The sequence below is a fragment of the Ambystoma mexicanum genome, chromosome 6q (genome assembly GCF_040938575.1).
Source record: "Ambystoma mexicanum isolate Mex_15411 chromosome 6q, UKY_AmexF1_1, whole genome shotgun sequence".
Classification (NCBI taxonomy): domain Eukaryota; kingdom Metazoa; phylum Chordata; class Amphibia; order Caudata; family Ambystomatidae; genus Ambystoma; species Ambystoma mexicanum.
Window position 1 is genome coordinate 1,565,681,782 of NC_090937.1, and position 14,744 is coordinate 1,565,696,525.

Below are 14,744 nucleotides of genomic sequence, written 5' to 3' on the forward strand. Positions count from 1 at the left end.
GGCTGGTGGGAGTGGTTTTATTTGCCCACCATTGTGTGTTTTTACCCCAGGCTGAATCCTCCGCTGCAGCAAAATGTCCCTGGTCGTGTTTTTTCACCATTTCTTGTTTGTAATGTCCTTCTTGAGATTTACTCTATGTGCCAAACCAGGTTTGGTCCCTTTGTTAGTTTTGTCTTTGGCGGGATTCACTGGTGAAGCCCGCCTCTGGCTCCTGCTTGTCTGGCATGGCAGGAAGCGAGGGAGGTTCGCGAAACTCCCTGTTCTTAGTCTCAGGAATGCACCCAAAGGTGGCTGGCTGGCCTTGGAGGAAAGCCACGCTGCTGTGAGACAGCTAGGCTGCGAATGAATGGGAGAAACTTGCATTAAAGGCCTTTTGCAAGGAAGGCAGAGTCGACCACTGGACGAAGGTACCGAAGAAGAAACTGGAAGAGACGCTTGCTGCACCCTCCTGGACCATTGGTTTGCCCGGTGACGCCCTGCTGGAGTACTGAAGCTCCAATTTTCGCATCGACTAGAGAATCCCGGAACGGATGACTTAATCCCTTGGGTTGGTGGAACCAACTGACCCCAAGACTAACTTGACTGGAATCCCTCTCCCAGCTGGCTGTACTTCTTTGCTGCTGTTGGAGCTGAGTGCTAGGGGACAGGAACACCAGAATCGAGTGCATCTTTTTAAGCCGGACCCAAGCACCAGGAAGATCCTCTGGACCCCCCCCAAAGCAGGAATAATTAAGCCTGAGCCACCTCAACAGAGTGCTGGACCCCAGAAGCAAGGAAAGTGCTCAAGGTGTCCAACAGCAGTGGTGCTATTTTCGAGTAGCTGAAACCACGAATTGGCAATCTGAATTGTGGCCATTTCTGCCGCCGACCTTTAAACCGTAGTGCAAGAGTCCCCACGACTGAGGAACAGGATCTGCAGGACTACAACGGGAACAGAAACCAGCTGGATCACCTTCAGACTCAAGGTACTGTGTAACTAGGGGTTCCTACCTCTTGTGTAGTGAAAGTGAACCCCCCCCCACTTACAAGGCGCTCCTTAAATACAGGGGACCCATAATCGCGTTTAAACCATAGTAAATGCACCCCTCTACGGAATTAGTCATGAGCAAGCGATACGATAACTTTAATTGTTACAGATCATGAGGATTGGGGGAAATGGCAGAGTCCTTCAAAACTGTTCTTGCCATAGAAGGGATGCTGCCGAATCTCCTGTGTTGCATGGCCAGGTTCCGTTTGGGACAAGCTACATAACATTATGCTGCATATGCAGGAATACTTTGTCGTTTTTGTTTAGCATAATTTACTGTTCTAAATATTCATACATAACACATCTTCCCGCCATTATCTCAACACTTAACTCCATAAAATTATATATTATCTGGGCCAGTATTTCTCATAAACCCTTGTTTTCCTAGTACTCTGTCATGCTCAATCTTTTTTAGTCTCCATTGTCTTGTGACTGACAGGAATAGCTGCTGAGGTACCTCGTGCTCTCTACCAGCCTGCCTGTAGTCTATATTTTTTTTTTTTTTTTTTGGAACTATTACTCGGTGAAAACTGAGTTTTGTCAAAAATAACTGATGGTCATGGACGAAGGTGCACGCTTTCATCCTTCACCGTGTAAAATTGGTGTCTCAGGTTTCTATGGGTTTCTACAGAACCTCCCCCAGGTCTCCAGTGGCTAGAAATGGGTTAATTGATTTGCTCCTTATTACTGTCAGATTGTCTGATCTGGTCAAACGCCATTTCAATTAGTTTTGCTAGGGCTTGTGACCACTTGTTGTTTTCCCCGGAGATCAATCTATTCCATAGCTCATTCGTATCGAAGATCCATAGGTTGTCCTCTAACGAGGGGAGGTACTGGTTTCTCTGTGTTTCCATGCTAGTGCATTCCATCACCAGATGTTTCAAGGATTCGGTCGCCTCGTTTTTTTTGCATAATCGGCACTGCACTCTATATTAAGCTCAGCCTGAAATCACTGTGCTTTCAGCAAAGGCAGCTACAATTGAACAGTTTTACAAATATATCCATCTACATAGTTGTTTGCACCTTATATTTCAATCCCAACTATCTTTGTTTAGTGACTGGCCACGCCTCTGTGATTTATTTTTGCATGAAAAAAGCTTGCTCGGTGCTATAGTAGTCTTGCCACATTTGTAAAGCGCTTGAGGGGAGCAGGAAGGCACTAGCTTGAAGCGCTAGCTCCTCCCCATCAGTAGCTTGTTCTCACTGGAGACTTGCATTTGCTGCCTTTTGCAGAATTGCTTGCAGCTTTGCTTCTCACAAGCCTCCCAGCTTGTGGCCCAACAGTGATTATTTTTGCTACAAAACTCTTTAACATTGTGCAAGAATTTTGTGCTAGCTTTAAGAAGCGCCTTAGCTCACTTAGACTTTGCTCAACTGACATTGGCTGTCCTGGCTCCTGGTAGGCTTCTTACCCTCTGACTCTGTTTTCATCAGTCCCTCAAAACGTCATACATACCTTAATTGTATAGCTGGGAAAGGGATAACCTATATTTAATTGGGGATTGCATAGTACTTACTTGTCTGGAGAAACTTGTTAACCATTGTTTACTTCCGAACCTTTCCCTTTTCCCACAACTCCAGTATCGCAATTAAGTGTAAAGTTATACGTCATTGTCCAATGTTCCAGTTATTGAAGTCACCTCAGGGTGTAGGAAGTGTGTGTGTGACATCCCAAAACGGTATCTACTTACTTAAACTGAAGGAGTGTATTTTTGAAGTGTATTTTGTTGCCAACTGCTCCCCTTCTAAAGAAGGCTTATTTTAAAACTGACTGTTAAATTAATAAAACATAATTTTAATGAAGAAACCTCCTTCCTTGAGTGTAAGTGTTATTTGAATACATGTCATTGTGAATCTCTGTTGCATTTCTACAGCTCACATTGACCCCTCTTGAGTTAAGCCTAGCTGCTCAATCGCTCTACCAATTGTGTAGTACAGGAATATACCAAGGTTGGATTACCTATTGCCAACAGGGTAAGGCTGGTGTAGTCTTCAGGGTTGCTACATACAGTCTTGCCTAACAAGTAGACTTGAAAACGTTATTGTCCGGCTAGACTGAATTGTCGTAGATGTAGCTGCAGTCTAATGGTTGTGGATGGGTAGCTCTGTCTCTGGCATATGTCCACTGACGTGGAGCGTTTATACATACCTGGAGCTCAGATGGGGCTTATCTTTTGTGTTGCTGTGTCATTGTGTCTTCTGCACTTGGTTACTTGCCCTGAAATCTTATGTCCTTAAATCTCTGTGTGGGTGTCCCTTCTGGCAAACGTAGTCAAAGAGGTTAAAGGAAGAGGGAGCAGTAGTGGTGGATAGGAAGACATTGTGAAGATAGTTTGAGGTAGAGGGGAGTCTCGAGGTCTTGAGCTTTGATAGAATCTACAACTAGTCTTCATTTTTGGATGGACTCAGTTGTATTCTATGGGGCGAATAATCAAGAAGGGGGGTGGGGTGTGCAAGCAGAGTCCTATGGCAGTCTGGGTTTGCAAGTACAGTCAGGCTTGTATGTAACACCCAGGGTTGGAAGCTGTAAGATAGCTGGCCTCCATGCATGTGAGGCCCTTTTGTGTGGCCAGGGCACAGGAGGGATGGAAGCTGGGAACGGTGTCTGAATCGCCATCTGCAGATTAGGACTCTGCAATACCCCCACCCCCCATTCAGCATGCATGCATGCATGCGCAGTCATGTGCCTGCAGATTAATGACCATGCAATTGAATCAAGATGAAGCAACCGACCAGTTAGTTATGGATAAAGAAGGGCTCTTGCAGATACCTGGGACCACTGTGCCACACAGCTTTTAGTTAGCGGTAGAAGGTCAATGAGGGAAATTAAATTACCTTACCTGCAGTCTGACGAAATTGTACCATTCTACTCACTGCATGAGCGAAGTCTGGCGATCGGGGTTTAGAGGAAGGTTAAGGCCTTTGTTTATTCTAATAGTTTGTTAAGAATCTATGGGGAAGGGATCTACAGGAGCTTACTGTATTATAGCTGTGCAGTGGAATATATTCCTGAGTGCAGTTAGAAGTTGGCGATTACTCTCTTGAAAAAGGTATCTGAATAATGTCACTATTCGAGCTTGGTCGTGATTAGGTATTGGGTTGGGCTAAACTGTATACAGGGGACACGACACGTCTGTTTGGCAAGATTGTATACAGTAACCCTGTGGGAGACTACACCAGTCTTATCCTCTTGGTATTAGGTAACCAACCTATTGTTTTAGGTATGTACTACACAAGTTGGTAGAGTGAGCAACCAGACATATCTCAAGAGGGGTAAATGTGAGATGTACAGCTGTAGCATCGAAATCCACACATGCAAGTTTCCAAATAACTTGTACTCAAGGTTTTCTAGAAAAATAATTGTCTGTTTTAAATATGCATTCTTTAAAAAGGCTGATGTGCAACAATAAAAATATACTTCATAACACGTTCTCAGAATCAAGATAAGCAAGTATATGCTCTTTAGAGATTCTTCATGCACACTTCCTACACCCTGAGGCGATTTCAATTACTAGGACAGTATTGGCATTTATATATAATTTTTTGCACTTGGTAAAATTCTGAGGTTGTGGAAAGGTTAAGGGAAGGAAAAAGGTGAACCGGTTCTCGGACCATATGAGCACTTTTTAAATCTCCCAGTAAGTCTATATGGGATCTTTCCCAGCAATAAAAGTTTCAAACAGTTACCACCCATGAGGGACAGTTAGAATCGCAGTCAATGGGTCAGAAGAGTCTGCAGGGAATCAGGACAGCCAAAGTCAATTTGAACAATATCTATGGAGCTGAGGCACTTCTTATATGGCACAAAGTTAGACAGTTTGTAGAAAATCACTGTTGCTTCACTAGCTGTCAGGCTTGTGAAAGTCAGATCTGAGATCAAATCTGCAAAAAGCAGCTGCTGCAAGTCTCAAGTGAGAAAATGAAAGCTGCAGACAAGAGGTAAGTACCCCATAGTCAGCACAGTACCTTAGGTTTGAAGAGGATCCAGCTGGTTGCTTTTATGGTTGCAGATCTTTGGTTCTTGGGCCTCGGTCGTGTGGACAAGAGAGGATGTCTGAAGGATTCCTGCACTGTAGTTTGAAGATCGGCAGCAGCTACGGGCTCTTTTCAGTTTTCTGGCACTTTGCGGTTTCAGCTACCGGCAAATGGCACCACCGTGGATCTTGGACTCTTAATGGGCTTCCTTGAGTCCAGCACTCTGGTGAGGTGACTCGAGCTTTAGCCGGCCTGCTTCGGGAGGATCCTCGGGATCTTCCTGGAGCTCTGCTCGGGCTTAAAGACGATGCACTCTACTTGATTGCTCGACCCCCCCGCCCCCCTTGGCACTTGGTTCCAGCAGCAGCAAAGTAGTACAGCCAGTTGGGGGAAGGTCTTCCAGCAAAGTTGGTCTTGGGAGTTAGTTGGTCCCACCAACCCAACAGAAGATATCTTCCTCTCCTGAGCTTCTCTAGTCGATTCGGAAAAGCAGTTTCATCACGGCAGCAGAGCTTCACCGGGCAATTCAACGGTCCAGGAAGATGCATCAATCCTCTTCATGATTCCTTCATCTAATGTTTCGTCCAGTGGTCGACTCTGCCTTCAGTTCAAGAAGCCTTGCCTTTCATGCAGTTTCTCCCGTTCATACACAGCCTAGCTGTCCCTCACAGCGCATAGTGGCTGTCCTGCAAGGACACCCAGCCAATTGGCACTGGGTGCATTCAGGTAACCAAGGTGACTAAGGACAGTTTTTTGGGCACTCCATAGCTTCCTGCCCTGCCAGACGCACTGGAGCTAGAGGCAGGTTTCAGTACTGAATCTCGCCAAAGGCAAAATGAACAAAAGAGTTAAACCTGGGTTAGCGCACATAATGAAACCCAAGAAAGACCTCACAAACAACAAATGGTGGAAAAAGATTAACAGGCCATTTTGACACACTGGTCCCCCATGGGGGCTATTCTGCAGCTGAGGATTCAGCCTGCTGTAGAAATGCACAATGGTAGGAAAATTAAACCACTGACAGTAGCAGTTTAAAGTAGTGAGGGTAATACAAACAATGTTACATGAGTAAGTAGGAAAAGGGCAGCTAAGTAACCCCCACAGCACTTCACATAAGATGGGGGTGTTCTGAACATACATGGGCGAAAAAGATCAGTAAAGTCAATTTCACTTTACTACTCTTTACCCAAGAAAAGGTTTTTAAACCTTATGAGAAATCCAAAGAACTTCACTGTGACACTGCACAGAAGGTGCTGTGTCACCATACAAAGGTAGATGTCTAGGGAGTTTGTCAGACTCCAAAAACCAAAATCTGATAAAAATACATGAGCGGGTGAGAAAAAGGTATTGCTCCAGGATAAAAATCAAAAAGTACTAAAGTCCAGCAAAAGAGCTGGGGGTCTCAAAGGTTTAAGGGAATTGCCACAGAAATGAGCACTCTAACAATGACACCAGGCGGTCTGATATTATAGCACTGGAATATTTCCTGGGTGCTAATGGTTGTTTTGAATTTCAGTGTCTGTTGTAGTAAATTCATTTTCTGTTGCCAAAAATGCATTTACCCATTTAAACAACTCATTCTAATATTTGATGTTTTTTTTAAAGTCTGCCTCATCTTTTTCTTTCAACAGTTACCCAGTCTGGTTCAAAGAGGTTTCTGGCATGTTGAGGTACAAATGCATTGTCTTTGCAAAGTTAACATGTCTGTTGAATTGATACTTTTTTCATGTTTTTTTTTAAATTACTTTTGATAACTTAATACATTTAGCATGACGCTTGGTAAAGAATGAATCTTAAAAGATGAAATTGATTTTACATGAAGAAATGTAAATATTTAGCTTGAATAGCTTATTGGCGTTTCAATGTTTCAAAAAGTTAAGTGCAGCAAGTAAAAGGCATTTATTCACTCCTTACGCCCATAGGAAATCTATTTTTGAACATGTTTACATATCTATTTATCTCCATGTTTCGTTGTACTATTCTTTTGCTTAAATAGTGTTGTCTGTTGTGATGGATTTACAGTAATCAGCCCTAGTGGGAAAGGAGAGTTTAACCAAAAATCCAATCAAGATGCTGTGGAGAGCAGTCAGGGCTTGGACTGTGAGTGTGGTTTAGGGCCTCAGTGAGACCCCACAGAAGAACCCCTGATAATTAGCTAAGACAGTCAATGTGTAAAAGAACACAACTATTTATTTGCATCACAGACCTTGCCAAGAGGTCCCACTTAAACTGCACCCCCTCAGATGCACTCTCCCTACCCTTCCCCCAAAAACTCATTGTCTCCAGAGCTCTGGTGCTCTAGGCAGGACTACTGCAACACCCTCTTAATCTGCCTTCATCCTCCCTTCGCCCCCTCCAACTAAACCAGAATAGAACTGAGATTTATCCTAGGCCTCAAGCCCAGGGAACGCATCTCTCCAGCCCTAAAATCTCTCCACTGACTCCCGGTTGCTGCAAGGATTAAGTTCAAGGCCCTTTGCATCGTCCACAAGGCTTTTTCGGGGCCTGGGAAACCCATTACTACCACCTTGCTCTAATCAGACGCTCCTCCAAGCAGAGAGTGGGAGGTTTGATCTCTTCCACAGGAGCCTTGCACTGGAATGACCTCCCTTCCACTTGGGCTTGAGCCGGATCACCTTAATTTCCGGAAGCTCCTCAAGACCCGCCTTTTCTCTTCTTCCTTACCTCTCCCCCTGCTAATACCCCCCAAACCCCCCCCCCCACCCCCCTGTCTGCAGCATTTGACTGGCTGCCTGGTTCCTTCTGAGCCCTACAGGACACTAGGCCCCCCACGCACTTGTCATGTGGTTCTCACTACCTGCTTTCCCTGGAATTTGGCCAACTGGCCCCAGAGACCCTACCCTCCCTTCTTCTCTCCTTTACACTTCTTGCTACTGCACTTGCACAATCCGAATGTCACAAGGCCTAATAGGATAGTTATTATTCTCATCCTTGTTCCCCCCTCAATCTCCCTTTTTCGTCTTATAGTGCCTTGAAACACCATTTGTTGTATTGCACGCTTTATAACGGACCAATACATAAAATAAATATCTCAAATATATACATTCACCAGTAGGCTCACTTACAATGCATCAATCAATGATTAACCAGGTAAGTAATCAGATGAAGATTAAAAGTAATATAACCAACCCCAATCCTAATGGCCTTTTACTTGATGCCTGGGGCCTACTGCCCAAAGGTCACAGGTTTCATTAAAGGTTTCTCCAGGAAAGGTGTTCTCAAAACGATGCAAAGGGCTTGTGCTGTTTTAAAAAATGTCAAACCTACTCCTCTATCCTATTCCCAAGGCTAACATACTTGACCCAGAATTGATAACTAAAGTACAAAGGCAGTTGGTAGAAAAGGGGCTTTGCACCACGTTGCCCTATGGAGGACTGGGGAAGTGAGGGGACGGGAACAGTGATATTTACTTGCCCCCCGATTCTGGGATAATTCGCCTGCTCGAACTTCTTTGATTCCTGGACTCCAGCACTCTGCTGAGTCAGATTGTGTCTCTGGAGGTTCAACTGGAGCTCAGCAAAGACTTTGACGGATTCGGCCTTTCAAAGACATTGCACTTCAATTGGGTTGGAGGTCTGCTGGTATTGCGTTTCCGCAGCTCTGGATAGACAAAGCACCTCGAGAGATGGCTCAGTTTGGAGTTAGTCTGGGGACTTGTTCCCACTAGTCAAAGAGGAGGAGTAGTCCACTTAGGAGTCCCTGTCGCATGGTAAACTGGGACAGGACAGCAGTGCTCAAGTATTGGAAAGGGTCGGCAGGCGTCTCTAGTTGCCTTCTTTGGTTACTTCAGTTTCCAGTGGTAGACTTGCCCTTCACCTTAGGAACCTCACCTTTTATTCAGTATCAGCACTCTGCGGCAATTTCTCTCAGCAGTCTACGGAAAGAAGCAGGTGACTGTCAAATCAGGACAGCCAGACCCCCAATGGGAGCTGTTTCCATTCAGGCACTCTGCAGACAAAGGGCAGGGGAGTGAAAACCTCCTCCCTCACTTCCTGCTTGCACAGACATACTGGAGCCTAGTGGTTGACACCCAAGGGTTCCCACCAAAGGCAAAACTCACAGACCTCCCCCTCCCAGAATGGTAGGACTAACTAAGAACAACCATGCTAGAAATGGCGAGAAAGAAGTTAGTAATTGGGTGCCCCTATTGTGCATAACCGGGACTGTGAATACAGTCTGTGGTAATACAGTAGTCGGTAGAAAACGTGCACTGCTGAGAGCCATAACTAGAAATTCCTGACTAATCACAGGAGCAGATAGAAGGGGGATATCAAGTATCCACTTGGCACTCCACATAAGGTGGTGAGGGATTTTGGGTACTACACACGTCACGATAGGGATAGTGTTAAAGACACGCCTATGCCGACGTCCACTTTCGGTCCCCGAAAACCAGATGCAATACTCCGCGGTTACCACTGGATGTCGGACCATATGCACAGCATGTGAATCTAAGCAGATACAATCATCAGAAATGCTGTTACGTTAAGTAATGCATGTCATCCATGTTGCACTGCACTGTAAGGTGCTGTGTGCAATTGACAAAAAAATGGAATTCCACAAGAGAAAAGGTATGGGTACTGACAGTCTTGGGGATTAGTCGGATTCCTCAACACTGAGCAAAAGGGAATTGAAGCAGAGGGCTTTACCTCGTTTGAAAAAGAAAAAAAAACAAATCAAGTGTTTCAGAAACGAGCAAAAAAAAGGGTGTCCCATTGAAGTCAATGAAGGGAATGGCGTAAAAGAGAATCGTCCCGTACCTTGTCATGCCCATATTCCTTAACTTTCCCCTTCCTCTGCACATGTATGTTTCATCTCTAGCCGGATTGCTTAGAACGGTGGGCACTACAAATGTCTTGTAGTTTGCCCTTGAACCATTGCATTTAGAGACCTCTATAAGACCTTTATCGTGTAACGTAGCTCACCCGGAGCTGCAGGATGGGTGGGGAGGGGAGATGATGTCCACAGTCGACACTCCCCAAGCACAGCAGTGGCTCCAGGGAGGCCCGGCACATTCCCTGTCCTTTCCCGGAGGGAGAAGCTGTGTAACGCAGGCCAGCCAGAGTTCCAAAATGGTCGTGGGTGGGGGCGGTGGGGTCGAGGGTGTCAAGTTGTTGTCCTTGGCCACCCGTCTCCCATTCACCCATGTGGCTTGCCCAGCCTGGAGCTCTGGCTGGGCTGCGTTATAGCTTTCACCTCTAGGAAGGAATGGGGACCCTGCCGGGACTCCCAGAGACCGTCGCTGGACTTGGGGACTGTCAACCCACATGGGAGACAGGCGGCCAGGGACATCACCCCCGACTGTCCTTGACCTCTGGGTGGCTTGCCGTACAGCTTTTCCCTGTGGGAAAGGATGGGGATCCTGCCAGGGCTCCTTGGGACAGCTGCTGCACTTGGGCACTGTCTCCACCAACAAGGGAGACACGCACCCAAGGCCAGGGTCATCACCCCCAAACATCCTGCAGTTCTAGCAGGCCTGCATTACAGGTGTTTCCTGCACGGAGGGATGGGGACCCTGCCGAGGCTCACTGAGCCGCTGCTGGAGTTGGGAGACGTGTCGACCTAATTGGTGACCATTCTAACAAAAGGAAAGAACTCGATACCAAGTGTGCATTGAATGCTCAGAAGAAATTAACGTCTGCATTACTAGCACAAACATGTTTCCAAAATCGGTAGTCTTATGTTTTCTAAGGTTTTTTTTTTCATACAAAGCAGCAAACGTCCTCTATTCAGGGAACGCACATCATTCAACAAATGACCTCTGCACTACCCGTTCCCACCCATACCACTGACACTCCAGCCACAATCCAGCCCACCACACTAACAATCCACCCCCAAATTATGTATAATAGACATTTCGTACTACTTATATTGGCCAGCGTAAGCTTTGACGTGCATCATCTGTGCACAGCCCAGCAATAACACACCCAAAGTTTCAGGCTGCTATCTGCAAACCTTTCCCTTCCTTGGGCCAGATAAATGCGACTTCTCCAGCATGGGGTCTGGCATAGATTCACATGCTCATGAATATTCCCCATCGTCCGCCCGGGAATCCTCGGTAAAAGAAAAGTTTCATTTTCACTTACAAACTGCCTTTTTCCTATAAACCAATCACTGCTCTGGGTCATACTGTCCCAGCCACTGACTGCCCTCTTCCTAAGCCCCTCCTCTGGCAGCCATCATCCGATTGATACTGCATGTTGAAGTAGAGTCCTTGTGTTTTGCGCCAAGCTTTTCTGCGTTTTCGAGTTTTTTTCATTAAAAATTCTGTTGAACAGAGCCAGTGTGCTCTTTCGTTCTTTTGACCGGCAAGCGGGGATCAGTTTGTCTGTGTCTTTCGATGCCCCTGCAGGGCAAGCCTGGTCTATTTTTCATCGAAGATTCCACAAGGCCATCGGTCCTACGCTGCATCATGTCTGAGGAGGACAGAAGTTCTCTCTTCAAGCTCTGCTCCAGCTGTGGATTGATGAACGTGTGTGTGGAAGACAAACACTCCCAGTGCCTCTGTCTCCATCTGGATCACAAGGAAGTGGATTGCGAGATGTAACAGTAGACTGGTTGTGTGGTTCAGTGGCACGGCCTCTACCCCGTGTGGCAGGCATGGGCATGCTTCACCCAGGAACGGCAGGTCTGCGGAGCGGGCTTCTAAGTACTGATGTCACCACATCCGTGGGGGTCCAAGACAAGGCCAAGCACTGCAAGTCCGTTTCGGTCGCTGCGCAAGTGGGTCCCACAAGGAGCAGGGCGCCCTCATAGTCTCCATCAGCCTCCATCTCAAGCCATCGCTCCCTCTCCTCATCGAAGAAGAAATCGGTTAAACCGGGGAAGCTGCGGGAGAAGCCAGAGAAGGCCAAGGCGCAGGGTAAGGTGTCCCAAATACTCTTGATGGCCCAGGTGGCCCAGACTCTATCATCCTCGACGATTAAGCTGGTGGTTGCCACCCTGGCAAAGGCTAAAGGGGCTGACCCGGCCAAGGGGGCCTGACGGCGCGCAGAGTGGCCCTTCCTCCCAGGAGGGAGGCTTCGGCAAAACCGGTGGAGAAAAAACCAGAGAAGAGGATGTCAGCCCTTAGCTCAGACCCCTCATGATGCTAAAGTGGGGGGCAGTGGAGGCCTCTACAGTGTGCAGAGCACAGATATTTCTTCTTTGGGCGAAGAGGACATGGTGTCTGTTCACACGGTCAAGGAGGACGTGGGGAACGACAACTATGCTGAGGATGGCGGTGAAATCGTCGAGGGGGTGACTGACGACAGGCACGGGGCCCAGCAAGCCTACTCCCCCCTCCCCCCCTCCACCTCCCAGGGACGTGTTGCCGGACATCCAATCCACTCTAAGCATGCTGGCGATACTGAGTGCCGGAGTCTGCGCCCTAGTACCTGCGATCATAGCCCTCTCTGGACTCTGTTGTCTCGGTGGCTGCAAGGAAGAAGTCCTTGAATCCATAGTCTTAAGCCTCTGTTCTACAAGGACAGAGGGGAAGAAGTTGGATGCTATTGGCTGAAAGGTGATATACTTGGCGGCAACAACGGTCAAGGCAGCGAATGCCCTTGCGATACTGGCCAGGTAAGATCGGGAGCTGTGGTACAAGATGGCTCCGTTGCTAGAATTCCTCCCAGACAAGCTGGGTGAGGTGCTGGATATCCTCCAGGAGGGCGAAGTCACATCGGACCATGCCATCACTGTGGCCCTGGACATCACGGACATGGGGTCCCGCCAGATGAGGCACAGTGTCTGCCTCCGTCGTTGTGGCTGGTTGAAAGCCACCAACTTTCGGCATGATGTTGAGACGAGGGCCCTGGACATGCCGTTCAGAGACAATCTCTTTGGGAAGGCTGTTGCAGAATCATTGCAAGACAGACGGCACTGGCCCTAGGCACGCTACATCAACATTGCCCTTCCTTTCTTGCCTCAGGAGGCAAATCTGGAAGAAGGTCAAAGGGTTTCAGTGGCGGATTGTTCTCGTACCGTCAACCCTCATGTTCCACAACCCCAGAGGTCTACTGGGTCGTTCCAAGGCTTTCAGAGGTGGCCGCTGTAGTCACTCCCAAGGTGGCACAAAGGCCCCGAAGCAGGACTCAACTGGCCAGTTTGTCGGGACCCCACCCATGCACTCCAGTGGGAGGCCTGCTGGCTGGTAGGCTTCGTCAGCAAGTGGAACAAGATCTCCACCGACCTATGGGTGCTGGACGCTCTCGCCCACAGACCCTCTAGAATTCCAGCTGGAGTGTCCGTGGATACCACTGATGGTCCGACCGCAGCAACACATCCCTCAGCTTCTGCAGGAAGTACGTGCCATGTTAGGAAAAGGGGCGATAGAGCTCGTTCCATAGCGACTCCTGGGCGCTGGAGTTTACTTCAGATACTTTTCTCGAGCTGCGACAACTAAACAAGTTCAAGTCCCATACATTCAGGATGGTCATGTTGTGGCCAACTGGAGGAAAGGGACTGCCTAACGTTGCTGGATCTAAAGGACGCTTACTTCCACGTCCCCATTCATGAGGAGCATCAGCAGTTCCTGCGCTTCGCTGTACAGGGAACACACTTCCAATTCAAGGCCCTTCCCTTTGGACTGAAGTCGGCGCTCAGGGTGCTTACAAAGTGTCTTGCACAAGTGGTGGCCCATCTACGTCTGCAAGCGATGTGTACCTGTACTTCAACGACTGGCTATTCTGGGCCAAGTTGAGGGAAATCGCCATCTACCCAATGGACAGGCTGCTGACGGATCTGAGATTCTCTGTGAATTAACCAAAGTCCTGCTTGGTTCCATCGCAGGATGCTCTGTTCCTGGGGTACAGGCTGAACAGTCTCCTGCCTGGCGGCCCCATCAGCAAAGAGGATTGAGGCCATTTTGGTCAAGGTGCAACTTGTTGGCACTGAAGATCGCCACAGTGTGGGCCATCAAGTCGCTGCTTGGCATGCTGTCGTCTCTGTATCGGACCTGTAAGACTCTGCAGGTTGCGGATGCGACCCCCCTCCAGGAAATCCTGGCTGCTTGTTGTGTCCAAGTGTCTTGAAGCTTCACTGACAGGATTGTGTTAGACGGGTTCTGTCAAGTGATCAGGTGGTGGGGCGTGCGCTCCAACATCGCATGGGAGTCAGATTTCCATAGTCCCGCGTACCAGGAGACAGTCACCACAGACTCTTCCCTGGAGGGCTGGGTAGCCCCCACCGGACGTCTCCATGCCAGAGGCCTGTGGCTGCCGGAGGAGAGGGATCTCCACATCAATGTCCTGGAACTGCGAGCAGTGTTCAGGTCCCTAAAGTTGTTCCTTCCATCCCTCAAGGGCAAGGTGGTGAGGGTCTTAACAGACAAAACCACCACAATGTTCTGCAACCGGAAGCAGGGGGCACCAGATCCCCATCGCTCTCCAGCGAGGCGCAGGACTTGTGGCACTGGGCTGTCGCCAGGGAGCATGTTTCTCATTCCTTTTCACTTGGTTGGAGTCTAACACCATCGCCGACTCAGCAGGGAGCTGCGCTCTTGCCACGAGTGGAACCTTTGGCAGGATGAAGTGGACCGCCTCTTCCTCATGTGGGGCACACCCCAGATTGATCTGTTTGTCGGCGACAAACTCCAAATGCCGGAGATTCACCAGCAGGTTCCACCAGCCGGGACCCTGGGGATGCGTTCGCCTTCCCGTGGGAAGGCCTGTTCGTGTAGCAGTAGAGGCAACAGCGGGATGCTCACCACTTTAAGGTACCGTGTCAGTCAACTCAAACGGTG

General features: G+C 48.2%; 1 protein-coding gene across 7 annotated transcripts in view; it reads left to right on the plus strand.

Moving 5' to 3' along the window:
* The window catches only part of LOC138516848 (zinc finger protein 638-like), a 1,099,812-nt gene that overhangs the window by 124,696 nt on the left and 960,372 nt on the right, over positions 1–14,744 (plus strand). For all 7 annotated transcript variants that reach the window (XM_069632280.1, XM_069632282.1, XM_069632284.1 and 4 more), the window contains exon 4: positions 6,634–6,672. In XM_069632280.1, the coding sequence (XP_069488381.1) occupies positions 6,634–6,672 (39 nt within the window). The remainder of the gene's footprint in view (positions 1–6,633; positions 6,673–14,744) is intronic.